Raw genomic sequence first — 16429 nt, 5'->3', positions numbered from 1 at the left:
TTGTGGATGCAGGAGATGTTATACTTCCTTAAAAAGTAAAACAAAACTATTTTTAAAGAAGCCACGTTTTTTATCTCATTATGCATCAAGACATTAAACATTAAGTTATATCATGTTACTGCCAGAGACAAAAGAAACTAATCACCCATTTAGAATAGCAGAACACATTTCAAACAGCTTGTAAGCAGGATAAGTAAGTCAAAATACTGGCCACCCTGAGAGAAATCAAATATTGAAGACAAAGCACTATATTTTTAAAGAGATTTTCCTCCCGTGCTTTTCCATCTACAACAAAAAGCTCATTACATGCAAGTAATCTTGTGGAATATATAGCAGCATTTGAAGATCATCAGCAACTCAGATGCATTTTCAGTTCACTTGTGAGGTGTATTTGCAGCACATGTGCTCTTTACAACAACAACAAAAATATTTTCACTGTAAAATTATGGTCACTATCTCCTCAGCTCTTAGACTCATTTAAAAAGAAGCAGAATGGAATTCAAGAGTCTGTTCTTTTTTTTTTTTTCCCCTCTTTTTTTTTTTTTTTTTTAGTTTCAATAAGCCTACAATGTTGTGTTCATCTTTCAGATAAAAACTGATGCAACTGAAATCACACATAATATCTGCCACAGAATACTGAACTCCTAGAGCCCAAGAAAAATGCTGAGTATTAAATGCTCAGATAAGGGAGAAAACAGTGAAATAGTTATTTCATTGACTTGAAAAAACTTAAAATGAAATTTTATATTCAATCTATTCCCAGTCATAGTAAACAAATTTTCATTTTAGGAAAAATTCTACCAGTTCTTATCTGGAATACTGGTGCCATATTATACACTAAAGACTGGAAGATATGGCTTTAAATATACATAAAGCATTAGGATGTGGTATATATATATATATATATATATATCTTTACCCTAAGTAAAAGAGAAATGAATTTACAGAATTCTTAGAAAGGAATGATGACTGAGGATTGTCATGAATGTTACCAGTTTGTAAGCCATGTTTTATAATACGAAAGAATAATTGTATTTTCAAAACTGCTGGTATATAACAAGACAGCAATAATGTTGAAACAACTGTAAAGCTGAGAAATCCTAGAAAAAGTTTAATACTTATAGTTGAAAGAATTTTACTTCTGAAAACACGTTTATCATTAGTACCAACTATTGGTCATTCACTTATTTAGATGGAAAGATTTTATGGAACGCTTTTCTCAAATATGACTATAAAAGCTAAATATTATCAGCTAGTTGGTACTATGACAACACCTCCAGGACATTGTGTCCACTTGATTATAGTCAACCCAATATTCTGCAAATGGAACTGGGTAATTTACCATTGTTTGAACTATTAATCTTGAGCTGCATACTCTATTAAGTTATTGCCTACAGAAATGGGTTGAAGAAAGCTTTGACTTTGTGTGTAACTGATTGGTATGGCACAAAAAATTAAGTTCTACTGTAGAACTGAGTCCAGAAAAAAACCAAACAACTTTTCCTCCAAAATAATATTTCACTGTAATAGTTTAATGCCCATCATGTGATATTAATTCATCAGCTCTGCAATGTGATTCCAAGGCTTTCATGGTATAGATATCCTGAGGCAGTTCTGACTTGCGTCGCACAAGAGGACGATCTTTTTTCTGATCTTTTTGTGCCTGAAATAAAAATAGAACAAAGTTAGTCAAACACACTAATTACTAAACATTACTTAAAAGTACTTCTTGCACATCAGTATGCTCACTTACAGGAAGAGAAATAAAAAAGCATCTGGAAAAAAGTTTATCCTTTCTCCTCTTTACCCTACCATCTATGCAGTTTCAAGAGGAAAACTAGAAACAACTAGGAAATTCTAAGCTATTAACAATCATAACGTCACTACCATTTTACCAATGCTCTCTCAAAACCTGACAATATACCTAACAAAGTACCTTTAACTTTAGAGTGGTGTCTTTATGTATTTCCTGTATGTGTCTCGCCTACCCTAACTTGCTTGTTTATTTTTTTTCTATAAACAACTCCTTATAAAAAAACTGCCTGGCTTTTACTTAGCCATTTATTTATTGGCATGTTCAAAGTTAGTAAGTCACAGTGGTCCAGTTTTATTGTGGCAGAGCATCCATTAAAAATGCTCACATAAGTCTCACACAGAAAAAAAAATTCCTTATCTACTTTCCTCAGTCAATCACCTCTTCAGGAGAGACATTCTGCTGTATTGCCAGCCTCTGGCATAAAGCTTACTTACACTGAAACTATATAGATATTTACGTAGTTTCTAATTTCTGAAGTTTAATTTAAGAAACAAAACTGCCCCTTTGATTGCCTTTTTCTTTTTAATTGATAACTGTAGTAGCTCTTGTTTTAACATCAACTGCTGATGGTACTTAGCAAGGGATATATAATTGTCTGTCCAGTGTCCTCTCAAAGACTGATGCAGGAATGATGCTACCTAGCCTGACTTCTGCAATACTCTAATCCTTAACCAAATCTTTTCCTGCCTGGTGATCCAAACTTATTCATCCTCCTGCAGGCTTTGTTTAATAAGAATTCCTGATTTAAAACATTCTACTAACTCTGCTAGGACAGGATCTTTCTCTTTGAAAACCTGGCTTATACTCATTTAGTCATCTCACTTCTTGCACACTTTGTGAGCAAGGAAAGGGATGAAAGCATGCACTTGGAGAGACTGAGGAACACTTGAGCAGTTCCAACCCATGTTTCAGAATTTTGTTAGCAGTTTATTTTCCATTATTTATTTTTTTAAAGTTCTCACCTTCCTTTCAGTCGTGGGTGGTGGCAAATCAAGCTCATTCATAGGGTTATGACACACTAATTTTCCAGCTGGAATGCTACCAATGAAGCTGCATATAGCCCAAACTTTATAGCTCATGAAGTTGAATTCTTTGTAGAAAAGAAGGTAAGACCTAGATGAGGGTCCTTGGTTTTAGTCTGGGCTCACATTATTGTTTCTGCATTTTATATTGTATAATACTGGCCCAAATCCTCAAACTCTCCCAGCAGCTCGGAATGAGAATTTTGTTCTTTACTTCTTGTCCCAAGTGCTAGCACAGAATTCTACTCTGGCTGCTTTTCTTCTAGAACTGATGCTGGAGCACTTAGACTTACGAAGTAGATATTTTAATGCTCTCTGGCCAGGACAGAAAGTGAACCATAGTCTCATAATAAACCCTGAGAAAATACTTAAGTGTTAGGAAACAGCACAGTCAAAAATGGACACCACTATGATAAACGCAACTCTAAAATTAGGCAGTACTCATTTTTCTAAATAATTTTGTATGCACCCTTCTCCACTAGAACTGGTTTTAGGTCTGAAGCAACTGAAAGAAGGCCCCCTTCTCCCTCATGTGGACCTGGCTAAGCTACCCAAGGCATGAAAAAAGGCAGAGGTTCAGAAAGTTTATGTAGCCCAGTGCTCCTCATTGACTAGCTCTATCCATTATTCCTATTCAGGGGAATACAACTCTTGTTCATTGCCCTGGAGAGGGATGTAATTCAGCCACCAAGATTTGTATGTAATGCACAGGGATCCATAACATATGTGTTTAAATAACAGCAATCCCTGAATGTGCCTTAGAGGTATTTCAGCATTTATTTAATTCCAACCTCCATCCAAAATATTATGTAACAAATAATAAGTAAACTATAATATTGCAGGATAATGACACTAAAATTTTAAGAAGTAATTTAGGAGTAGATAATTTACCAGTAATTTAGGAGTTTAGGTTGACCACATGCTTATTTTTACTAAATGTCTTACTGGATATACTGGTTCAAATTAACAGACTGTTTTTTCTGGGTCAAATTCTCCAGTCTTAGACTTTGCTGGATTTAGACAGATTTATATTGAGCATTAACTAACGACAAAGGATGGAAATGACCTTGAGAGTCCTCGCCCTGCAGTGGGTAATGGAACCTGACAGATGGTAGACTGAGAAAGAAGACCCATGAGTGGGCAAGACACACAATTTACATATTTTTTTTAAACACAAGAGCTTCAACCACTATGAAGGCTCTGAATAACAAGCAAAAATATATAAAATATAATCAGATTCTAGTACTGACAAGCTTTTTTTATAAAAAATCAAAACCATTATATTGAGAAGAGACTAGAACAGGACATAGATTTTAGCTATAGCTCTCCCTATCCTTGAAGCATAATCATTGCTCTCATAATGATGCAAAAAGCTATTCCTAAGTGAAAATAAAAACAGTGTCTGAGAAGGAGAAACTTTAAAAGAGACTATGTACCAGATGCACAGGCATTAGAAACATAACACTATTTCTGGCTGCTAGACCATCATTCGAAAGTAGCAGCCCCGGTGAAGCGTATTACTATAGAACAAATGGTTATAGGGCTAAAAATACAAGCCAAGTTTATGAGTAACAGTCACCTACAGAAATTAATTAATAAATTGGAGCACTTTGCTATCTTCACAAGGCTTTACCTGACAAGCCTCTTCTTTCACTGTCTTTTTCAGCGTCTGCAAATCTTCAATTAAAGGCCCGTCTGTTTCCATTGCAACAGGACTGTTCAGCAAACTCGTGTCACTGTATGTTGGGTACTAATAAAATGCAAAATGTTAAAATAATCATTCTTAGTCATGATAACTAAATACTAGGAGTGTATATGAGCATTTGAATATGACTAGTTATTTGAGATTAACTTCAATATTATATGCTTCCAGAGACTAAGTAATAGATTTTAGAATTGAACTCCAGTACTTTCACACTTGGCAGAAATATCCTGCTGAAAAATGCAGTCAGCATTAAAAAAAAAAGATGGTTTCTTATCTGAGACTCAATTTTAAAATACTCAGATTTTGTCAGTATTTCATGTCTTCCTTGGCAATCTGAATCTTTATTAAGACATTGTCAACTGCTCTGTGAACAATATAGTAATCCAAACAAAATCATTTTACTTGCTGATACAATTTTGTGTTGGAAGAAAAAATACACTGTTAAAAGACCAAATATACCTAATATACATTTAATATAATTTCAAAGCAAAATATTAAACTTCTCTGTCTTTGGAAAGAAAAAAAATTATAAAGGTATTTTAGGAATTAAAAAACCCCAAAATCTTTGTTGTCCAGTAATCTCAACATGTCAGACCTTATTTTAATCCAGATAGGTGTATATAGTTTTAAATTCAGAACTTATTTACATGCACAGACTTTTTCATCAGTTTTTCCTCATAAGTTTTTTGGTATCTGAATGTACTAATAACTTAATGCAAATGAGAATTGTTTTTTAAAAATCCCTAACAACAAGGATTTAGCAAATAAAATAATGATTTTAAATCTTAAATTTTACTTTTGTGTCACACAGAATCAGGAACAGCTCTGAACAACAAGAATCATCAGTTACTAGACAAACTAGAAAGTTAATAGACATTCCAGGAAAAAAGAAACTCCTAAAAATCCATTATCTAGAACACTAAAAGCATTTATATCTTTATGTCAATTCAGTGGAGCATTCAGTAATTTGTATTTTTAATTTCTTCCATATATTAGCTTTCTTCAAGCAAACTATGCAGAACATACTGTATACAGGTGGTGTAAACCAGTATCAGAAAATCTATTTACAAAATGCTCCTTAGAAAGAAAAGGAAATTGATCCTGTAGAACTCTGAATTTTTCTACAGCTCAATCCACTTATTTAGCTAAACAGGTAATACTCATCATTTGTGATAGCAAATGACCATGTATATCAATTACTCTTCAAGCAAGGTTTTTCTATGACTTAAGTCATTAGAAAAATGTTTGGTCACTCAAAGTCAATTATTGCATTCATATGAATAATCCTTTTAAATTAATTTAATTGATCTGTTGCCAACTGACATTTTATTAATTTTAATATATTTTACTTAAGCAGTTTAGTAATTGTTCCCTGGCAAATAATGCAAGAGAAAAAAAACATTTACAAATTTCCTCTTCTTAGAAGAAGAGATTACCTCATACTTTCTGTTTCAAAATAGCACTAAGATGAGAAAGTGTCCCACTTCTGTTTACACAGTACCCTTTTTCCCCTCTTCCACTACTTTAAACTCAGCTAGATGGTGTTGAAAATACACTGGACATTAAGTTTCCTTGCTACAGTGTAATAGAATTCTGGCTGTGAAGTAATTTAAATGTTTGGAGGTTTTTTGTTCATAGCAGAAAACCATATGATTGAGCTAAAAGAAAACGGGCAGCAAACTCCAAGCAAATGAAGGTGGTAGAGGGGGTGGGGGGGCACGCCAAACCATTTCCTTCTCCCATAATTTCAAAATCCAATGCATAGTCTAAAGACCTTTGTTTCATTATCATCATTTGAGTACATCATTAATGCTGGACAGGATGGTTCCTGCAGGAAAGACCTGAGGAGCAGGGTCACCAGCAGACCAGCCCAGTGCAAGTATGAGAACAAATGCACCAGACAAGAACACACAATATTAATCTATTTGACAGAAAGTCAAAATTCGCAGTTAGCAGAAAGATCTCTTTTTGTAATATATTGTTTGCAAAACAGCTTTTTAAGAGAAGCCAATTATGGCCCCTCTGTATTTTTCCATAATTTTGCACAATAACTTTTCAAACTGCAATACGGTATAAGTCCTATTATAAGGAAAGGAAAAAGTACTTCATATCATACTTTTCAGAAACCTTTTTTTTTTTAAAAAAAAATTACTTGCACAAGAGAAAGGTTACAAATTTGAAAAGTACTTTTATTGTGTATCTTTCATAATACAATTGGTGAAATTCCTTTATTTCCATAATCAATCAGACCTGTTTTCCCCACTGATATTTAACAAAATTAGAGTATTTAAACATGATGATGTTAATCTTTTCTAAATACCTGGGGATTTGATTTGGCTAGATTTTCTATTTTAACCCATGCTTCTTCCCTTTCCTTCAATTTTAGCTTCTCTCTGGAAAAAAAAAATCATATAGAAGTAAAAGAATTCAACAAAATAAATTATTTAGCTATACCCGTTTGAGTCTACTGTCCAAAACACCACTGCTGACAGGATAATTTGCATCATATCAATACCCCATGATCTCAAATTGACATTAAAAGGGAAAAACCTCAAGATTTTCTCATAAAAGCAACAAACTGGCTGATACCAGTTTATCTTTAGCACACGTAGATTGTTACAAGTAAAAATTAAAACAGAAAGAAATTTTGATCTAGTCTGAAAGCACATTATTGTTTTATTTCTAATATTAGAATGCTATATTGGTAAATAAGAAATTTATAACTAACCATGAAAAGGGCAGAGATTTTTACTTGTCAGCGCAATGGCTTCAGGTAATAGGTTAAAGGAAAAGGCACCAGAGACATTTTGAATTGAACTCTAACAGAGAAGTACCCAACAAAACCACACTCATTCTAGGGAATAGCAAGCCCAGAGGGATGACATAAATGCCCTTTTTTTTATTTTAATAAAATAGAAAAAGTTTGGGTTTTTTATGACTAATGCAATTTGAAAATGTAAAATCTATGTTTGTTTTCTTTTTTCTTACAAATGAACATCTTGCAGAGACTAGAATGATCACCTGTCTTTGAAGGCTGGTAGGATTTAAAAGAATTTTGAGCAAAGTGCTAAAAGTGTTCTCAGTGCACAGAGCAGATGATCCAAATGTCAAGAAAAAAAAGCAAGAGCAGTTACATCCAAGCACATACACAATTTGCCTCCAGCTCTCAATCAACTTAATTCAAGATGGGAGGCAGGAACCCTTTAACCATCCCCCTTTTCAATTCTGATGTGGCGGGAGATTTATTTTGGTTTTGTGTTGCTAGCTCATCGCTCAGCACTCTGCTTTAGTTCACGCTCGGAACATCACTCAAAAACGTTATAAAAATCAGAGGAGAAAAAATTTGATTTCTCATTTAAAAGGGGTTCCACTTAACTTGCAATCAGGCAAAAGAGAATTAGTCTTTATTTTGAAGAGTCAATGCTCATTATTTGTCATCTATAAACACACAAACCTTAAGAATTTGATACAGTACAAGATCATTTCTTCTTGAATTCTAGTAAGGAACTTCGAAACTTGGACAAATCAATCTACATTGAGAATCTGTAATACTTCCAGTATATCAGTTTAAAATAGGTGTCTAATTTGAACCACTATTTGAAAGAATCCCTGATTACTTTGAAATTTAAAATAAAATTCAAATCCACGTATTTTATATCCTGTTAGTGGGCAGATTTCCAGTAACTGCTTCCAGACCCTAAAATGAGACCCAAACCATTAATACTCCTGACTTCTCTATCTCATTTTAGCAAGATTCTTCCATCAAATAAAATCTGTACTAGACACCTGCACTACAGTACAGTAACAACTTGATTTCAGGTAACTTCTATAATAATATGAAGATATGCTAACACACAATGCAATGCTGAAAAATACTGGGAAAGTATTTTGGGACAAACTGAGTGACAACATGAAAGGAAGTAACACCGGGTAAATAAAGCATGCAAAATTAAACACAGGATGTGAACTAAACTGTTCAACAGATCCTCTATGCTGGGCTCCACCATGAGCAGTGTCCCTCTCAAAACTCAATTTTTTAAGAAGATGGTGACCCCAGAAGTATTAAGTCTAAGCCTAAGCCTACATGAGATGCCTTATTGTTAAGATTTACAATTCACATACAACAAGAAGTTTCAGCAAGTCAGCTTCAAGACTACTGGAATCAAATGGGCAACTTCCCACTAATGACACAGTGGTTTTTCAGAGCTAAAGCACTCTGAACAAATTACTCAAGAACAGACAGACACACTGACATGAAAACTTACTTCAGTTTTTCTGCTTTAAATTGCTGTGTGCAGTCATCGAACAGTTTTTGGTTCATCTCCATGAAGAGTTTCAGAGCATTGTATATCAAGCCATGTATTGTCCTATAAGTAAAACTTCTGGTTGAAACTCAGAGTACTTTAAACTTTGAAATCTACTTTTTCTGGTCAACAGTAGCCAATAGCCTACATAACTGGAAAATTACATTATTTCAGAATAAGTGGAAATAAAATTAATTCGTGGAAGTTTCAATTTACCCACAAGAGGCCTAACACAAGTACTAAAATTACCAACTTTGAATGCAGTTTTCCTACTCTGCAGTACTACTCATAACTTACACTTCTGAAATTTGAACTTCATTCTTAATACCACATGTATCAATACAGGCCTAGTTGTGAAATTTAGTACCTGACACTAATCCCATAAGGGTTAGTAGAGAAAATGCAGTATGACATTAAAGATCTTGATGTAAGTAACTTACTGGCAACTGATAAATTGAAGAAAAAAAGAGTTAGTAATTAAAAGGAGTGCAAAAAAGACCCCATTCCTTTTGAAAACTGCCACACAGCAACAGCACTCAGTTCAACACAATCATGGCAGAACTCTTAAGAAATGTGTTAGAAAAGTAAAGTTGAAAACATCACAAAAATTACACAAAATCAATCTGCTTTATGAGGCACTTTTACAGATGAATTTACAGCTCCAGGCTATAATATACTGCTGCTCAAAAAGCAATCAATTAAATGATTACTTTCTATTGTATATGGAGTTACAAGTAAGAGTGCAGCTGTACTGGTAGCATGACTTTTACTCAGAATAAAATGAATGCATGACCTTGAAAGTCAGAAAAAATAACCAACAGCAAGCCACATTTACTATGTAGAATTGCATCACTGAATTGGAATTTTATTAATGAGTACATTATTTGTTACTGCTTGCACCCAGCGACAGTAAGCAACCACTTTAACATCACTTTATTTTCCATTTCTTTCCCAGTGTTTAATTGCAGACTGATTACTCATTCTTGGCCAGCCCATCAGCAGTCCTCAATTCACAGTTAGAGCCAGACTGGGATACTGTCACCATCCCAGCAGTTGCACAATAGCTCAAAGAAAGAAGCAATTTACAATGGAACAGCTGCAGAAGGGAGCTGACCAGAACTGTTTTCATGCGTAAGCACTACGTTATTGTGGGGGAAAAAGTGAAAATAATCAATGGAGAAAGAAGAAAAAAGCAATAAACAAATAAATAAACAAAAAAAGGGCAAACAATGAAAAACAAAAAAGAAAATAAAAAGAAAGGGAAATATGATCTGATCTACAAGATAGTTCACTAGAATGTCGAAGAAATGCAAATCAGCAAATAGGTTAGTGATCAGAAATCAAAGTTAGTCTTTAGAAGTATCTGAACTACCGATGAATGCCAAATTTGCTCCATATTTATAGAAGAATGTCATGGATTAGATGCACTAAACCACTCTTTCTTGTTTAATTAAAAAAGGAAAAACTATCTTCCACAGTTCTTAATACTTCCTAAAAATTGACAATAGTCTCTTTACCCAGCAACTTCAACGTCATAGAATAAACAGCTCAACACACTGTTAAACTAACAACTCACAGATGCAAACTCTTAAACCTACAACTACAGATAAGTGAAGAAGCAGAAATTTGTACAAGTGTTTCTTACTTATTCCAATGCGTCTTTGAATTCCGGTACAAGGATGGAAACATGATGGGCAAAATCTTTGCTGCATTATCACTAATTAAACTCATAATATATTCATTATTCCAGTAGTATAATGCTCGCTCTGCAACCTAAGAGAACATGAAAAAAGGAACACTTCTTCAATCTCTTACAGAGCAACTAATTATAACATTTGGCAAATATAAAGGAAAGGTGAGAAAAGTTGCAAATCAGACTTGGATTTTTTAGTGCTAATGAGAGTCATGGAGCTGATGGAGAGATGGAAAAGCTGCTTTTTACCTTGTCCCTACATGATTCAATCTATAACTCAAGAACTCTGAAATTCAAGCAAAGAAATACTTTCCAAAAGAACCAGTATTTGCAGAACTTGTATTACAAGTAATGAAATGCAAACACTATACTGAAAGGGTTCAAGTACTTCTGAAAACACCGAGTTTTTCAGCTGTTTTATGGTAAGCGTAACACCGAAGTGAATCATTCAACATGAATGCACATACTGCACTCTTGACAAGAAACAGTAAAATTAATGTTTGGATCCCTGCAACTTGACATAGAATTGAAGACTTCTTTGCAACAAATAAAATTCATTATGGTGAATAATACATTACAAGTCTGCTTTACAAAAATTCTGGTATCATTGTATATGCAGTAAATACAGACCTGAAAGTGTGGACTGGACACACATTTGGCTAGCTGTCTGAAGAGAGGTTCCATAACTTTAACAAATTCAGATGGCTCAATAACATCTAAAATTTCTTCTAGTTCATTTAAAAACATGACTTCTTTTGGACTGTGAGTCTTTGGCCAGTATTTCAGCAGTGCCATTACCACCTGTAGAGACAAAGACAAAATAATTTCATGATAATTTCCCTTTACATTGAACTCACTTATAATGCATTAATAAGTCTGGTAGTTAAGCAGAACACAAAACTCATGATTTCTTGTCCCATGCAACAGTAGTAATCAGACATGGTTCAGTGTCACAGAAATAACTGTCAATGGGTCTAAACTTGCTTCTTCAGAAAACGAAGTTATACATCTATAAGACATGTTCAAAAATAATAATCAAAACACTAGACAGAAAACCCAAGTATGAGAAAATCTACCTTAGTATGATCAAAGTGCAAATTTCCTATTACATTTTCAGGAAAACTACCTGCCACTTAAGTGAAAACAGAAAACCCAAGTATGAGAAAATCTACCTTAGTATGATCAAAGTGCAAATTTCCTATTACATTTTCAGGAAAACTACCTGCCACTTAAGTGACAGCAGCTTTAAATCTCTACCTTCTTGGGGATGTAATCCAAAACTCAAGCAATTAAGTTCTATCAACATATTTTAACAAAGTATTTATTATAAATGCCTGAATTGACAGGTCCCCAGCTACTCTAAGTATGTTGCTCTTAAACTTTGATTTGACTATTTTACTATAACCTTAGTCTTAACTTTCTTCATGATTAATAAATTATTTACCCAATTTGCTTACCAAGCAAACCATGAACACTCAAAACACCATTCTGTGATTCTATGATTGTTAAATACAAAAGCTGTAAGCAATATTTAATATCATCACTGACAAGACAACTCTGAGAAGTGCTTCTTTAATGTACATGTTATTTAATCCTGAAAGCAGATATTATGTCCTAATGAAGCCTTGGTTAATATACACAGATTTTTAAAAATGTCAAAAAGTCTCATGTGACAATTTTAAGGGGATTTAAAGCATTTAAATTTGAAAGGACCAGAATATTTTGAAGAGGAACTTAGTATTTTGCTGATGCGTGAGTTAAGTTTTTAAAGAAAGCTGTAATCACATACTAATTTGAGATCAAAAAAGGAAACAAACTTGGTTGCATAGTAGTTCTAGATTCTACTAAGAAATATGCAACATGCTATCTGATGTCTAAAAGAAAGCTAAGAAAACAAGATCACATACAGTACAAATGATAGAATGCCTGACATTTGCTATCTTATTAAATATTAAAAGCTACAGCTAGAAGAGAACTCTTGCTCAGGTGCATACTTCCATTTGTTTCAAGAAATCCAGTTTCCAATTGACAAAGAAAACGGTCATAATCTAATAATGTGCACTTTTGCTAGCAGCAATTTTTTAATTGATCTACTGATTAAACAGATTAGTTCTTACCTACTTGATATTGGGTGTAATGAAGCAAACCACTAAATACTACAGAGGACAGTTAAAATTATTCATCTTTGTAATTATGTGCAGCCAGACTGATTTTGTCAAAGGTTGGCAGACATGAACAGGATCTGATTTAAAAGCTTTGCACCGATAGGTAGCTGTGTGTTAGAAATCTGTGTTCCATCATAACATCCATCGCTAAACAGAGCACAGTTTGGCAAGTTAATTTCTGACTAAACTGCTTCTGGACCCACCATCTCCTATCTGCTCAGCCAGAATAAAATAAGCAGAAAAATATCTGTCTCTTTGTAAGACCGGTATTATTAATGTTGCTTTAAATAGTTTTGGATGTTCTGAACGACTGCTGGAACAAACTAAATTTGATAGATCAAAATAGTTAAATATTTGACTCAAATGTAAACAATTACAAATAAATACTTTGTTCCCCAAACCTCCTTAAACAGTCTACAGATGTAAGCTGTATTAGTAGCTGAAAATATGTAATAATCGCAAGATAAACTTACCGGTTCTGTAAGTGTGCTGTCCTTTTCTAAAAACTGAACTACACAGTATGCCAGCTACAGTAAAAGAAAAGGAGTTTTATTAATTCTCACTATGAAACTGAACACATTTTGAAGTCACTAGCATAAGTCAAGAATAATTTTGAATGCTTCAAATAAAATAGAAGTTTCTTCTGCAATTTAAAAAGTTTAAAATTTAAAAACCTCTTTGGCAGACAACTTAAACAAAAGGGTAAATAGGCTTTAGCAATTCTCTCAAAACTTTGCAAGTCTGTCCTCACCTTTTTCAGTGTTATAAATATAGATATGCATGACGGTGTTTTCTTTTTAGACCTAGTACTTTAGATTTCATCACACTTCATCTTTTAAAATACAAGACTTAAAAATCATGACCCTGTCCTCTAGAGTGTTTTCCACTCACTAACATTTTGGTGTCCCATGATGATTTAGTAAGTATTTTCTATTTCATAACCTAAAGTTAGATAAAAGTGCATTGAACAGCTGTAAATCTTGGGATTTTTGTATGTATTGGAACTAAGGATAACTATGCCTATCAATGTAAGCTGATGCAACCTGAGGCTTAATTACAGTATTTACCAAATGCAATGCTGAGAATGAGACTGTCCATCTGTGTCTACATGGTGAAGTATTACATCCCTTTCACTGCATAGACCAATAATCCCAAAGTAACTGTGGAGATCACTGCTCATCTCACAGACTGTTTAACCATCTTCCTAAAGTCTCTCCATTTACTGAAGTTCAGCCGATGACCCAATTCCTTTCCCTTTTTTGATGATTCTACCAGGAATGCCCCATGGTAATTTGAGGGATGTGCCAATATGACTACAGCTGCTGTCCTTCCCTATTCTAAAGTAAATTTGATTTAACACAAAAATTAACTTTCTCCATGTGTGTCCTTGGCAGCAAATCCTTTTATTTGCCACTGTTTCAATGTGAATTTTTATGCATGTACTCTGGGGTTTCACACTCTAAACTCACTTGAAGTACTTTTCCATTTAACTCAGTAAGACACGTAAGGGAAGCATCCCTTTGTCACTACCCTGTTTTCACTGATGCTGAACAGCAATGCAAATCAGCTGAAGGTTTTGGAGAATTAGTTTGTGATTTAAGGGGAACAGATAAAGAACAATATGTCTCAGGTCTGTAGAAAAGCTGATGATCACAGGTATCTGTTCTAGCTGAGATATGAAAGGTCTTGCTGTTCATACTCCAAAATGTTTTGTTCATGGCATTAGAAAATCAAAAATAAAATTTGAAATGGGAGCCATTCTGTTACTTCAACAGCAACTGATGAAGCCACTGAAGGCAAGATCCAAAGCAAATGCTTATAAGCATCTCTCATTGCTAGAGAATTGTAATTATAGAAAAGGTATTCTTAAAAATACATGTTGATTTTATTTGAATAAATGGTACTTAGAATTCTGGAGTATTCAAACTACATAGTAAATATGTAGTAAATTTTCAAATTAAAAACCCAAAAGTTGTGTAACAATCTCACACAGAAAATTTCAGCATATCAACACAATACTGTATTTTTTCCTCACACTGAATGATTACTCACTCCTCTAGAAATTCTGAATGGAAGTAAATTTAGCAAAGACAAAATAGAGATGGACTGAAAGCACAATACTACTCAGAAGACCCCTTTTTTCTGTGTACTTCTCAAAGGATCTATTGAATTAAATAATGATGTCCTCGTAAATGCCCAATTCCTTTCAAAACACCAACCAACTGAATTCAGCTGAATTGCTTCATGTTATTTAGAATAAAGTGTTTATAGATGACATTCATTAAAACCATACCTTTCTGCAAATTTTTATGTCTAAACATTACTGACAATGAAACAAAAAATCCTGTGTGGATAAATACTAAGAACTCTCACATTAACCAACTACGTTCAATGATAAACACTACAGTGCTTTTAAAAAGGGTATTATTGCACACAAACGTTTAATTTTTCTATCAACAAGTGAAGCATTATAGGCACATGTGTTAAGTAATTTCCCCCAGGCCAGTTAGCAAGGAAGTTTCAGATCTTAGAACTGAATTTCCACCAGACTTACTCAAGTCTCCCAAACTCTTCAAACAAGCTTACTTAAACACTAGTATGAAAAACACCAAGTAAAATTTACCTGTGGATGGTAGACACTGAGTGATTTCACTTTGTGCAATGGTAACAAAACCTTCAATAGGAATATTTTGTGCTCTTCTTTTAATGGTAAGGCAAATCCATTAATTATGCTGCCAGGGAAAGAAATTAAAAAATCAAGATCAGTAATGATATAGAAATTTGCACTAATGTATAGGATATACAAAAATTCTTGGGTTTGTTTTCTAATATTTGCAAATAAATAAAATAGTAATTTGTAAATATTAGAAAATCAATCTCTGTCAATACGTTAACCAAGTTTTTCAGAAGTCTTAAATTCTTCTTCCAAGCTGCACACAACTATACCTACAGTTCAGACTTCATCCTTCTCTATGAACTACTCACTGTTTCAAAGCTATGAATACACATCTCTCCCAGCTTCCTCATGGTATTAACAAGTAAAACAGTGACTGGATGTAGAAGAGGTAATCCAGGAGAGCAGACAAGTCAAAACATGACTTCTACTTAACTATTAGTATTTCTGCAAAGCCCTGGAGTAGAACCAAAGAGCATACCCAGCACAAGACATCCCAGTTACAGCTGAGTGCAGAGGTAGCTCAGTACTGGGTCACTGGGACCTTTACCTAAATCCACAGCACCAGAACAAGAAGCTCTGTGTCAACAACATGCTCAGTGGAAAACCTTAATGGACTGGATGAATAACCAGTACAGAACACTTCCAGCACAGAAGCCTCATTGAGCTACCAGAAATTTTGATTTGGAAGCCTAAGAGGGTAAAAAATCCCAAAACCAAACCGACAATGTCACTTTTAAATTTTCAATACTTAAAGCCAACCTAACAAAACCAAGAATGAAAAAGCTGGTGACTAAATAACAGTTTGGAAGATTTAGCTCCATATTCTAGTACTTAAACTTCATAGTTTTCATGGTGAGTTTTGATGAGTGTTACTTGAGTATAGTGTGCTGAAGTAATGATGGACATGTCTTTAATCACTGAACATTTACTTGAAAATTAAAGAACCATTCTGGGCATGCACATAGACCTAGGAAATTTTAAAACAGCTTTCCAATTTCAACAGCCTTCTGGGCTGCAATAGAAACAGCACTGCCAGTAAGCTGAGGT

General features: G+C 34.0%; 1 protein-coding gene across 3 annotated transcripts in view; it reads right to left on the bottom strand.

Moving 5' to 3' along the window:
• Positions 1-561: 561 nt before the first annotated feature.
• The window catches only part of PPP2R5C (protein phosphatase 2 regulatory subunit B'gamma), a 74224-nt gene continuing 58356 nt past the window's right edge, over positions 562-16429 (bottom strand). For all 3 annotated transcript variants that reach the window (XM_021549671.4, XM_085580755.1, XM_021549672.4), the window contains 8 exons: positions 15329-15437; positions 13179-13232; positions 11171-11341; positions 10493-10620; positions 8809-8910; positions 6864-6936; positions 4472-4588; positions 562-1663 (listed from right to left, as the gene is read on the bottom strand). In XM_021549671.4, the coding sequence (XP_021405346.1) occupies positions 1532-1663; positions 4472-4588; positions 6864-6936; positions 8809-8910; positions 10493-10620; positions 11171-11341; positions 13179-13232; positions 15329-15437 (886 nt within the window). In that variant the 3' untranslated portion in view covers positions 562-1531. The remainder of the gene's footprint in view (positions 1664-4471; positions 4589-6863; positions 6937-8808; positions 8911-10492; positions 10621-11170; positions 11342-13178; positions 13233-15328; positions 15438-16429) is intronic.

This window comes from Lonchura striata, chromosome 5, assembly GCF_050655825.1.
Source record: "Lonchura striata isolate lonStrDom1 chromosome 5, ASM5065582v1, whole genome shotgun sequence".
Lineage (NCBI taxonomy): Eukaryota > Metazoa > Chordata > Aves > Passeriformes > Estrildidae > Lonchura > Lonchura striata.
This window is presented reverse-complemented; position numbering and strand designations above follow the sequence as displayed.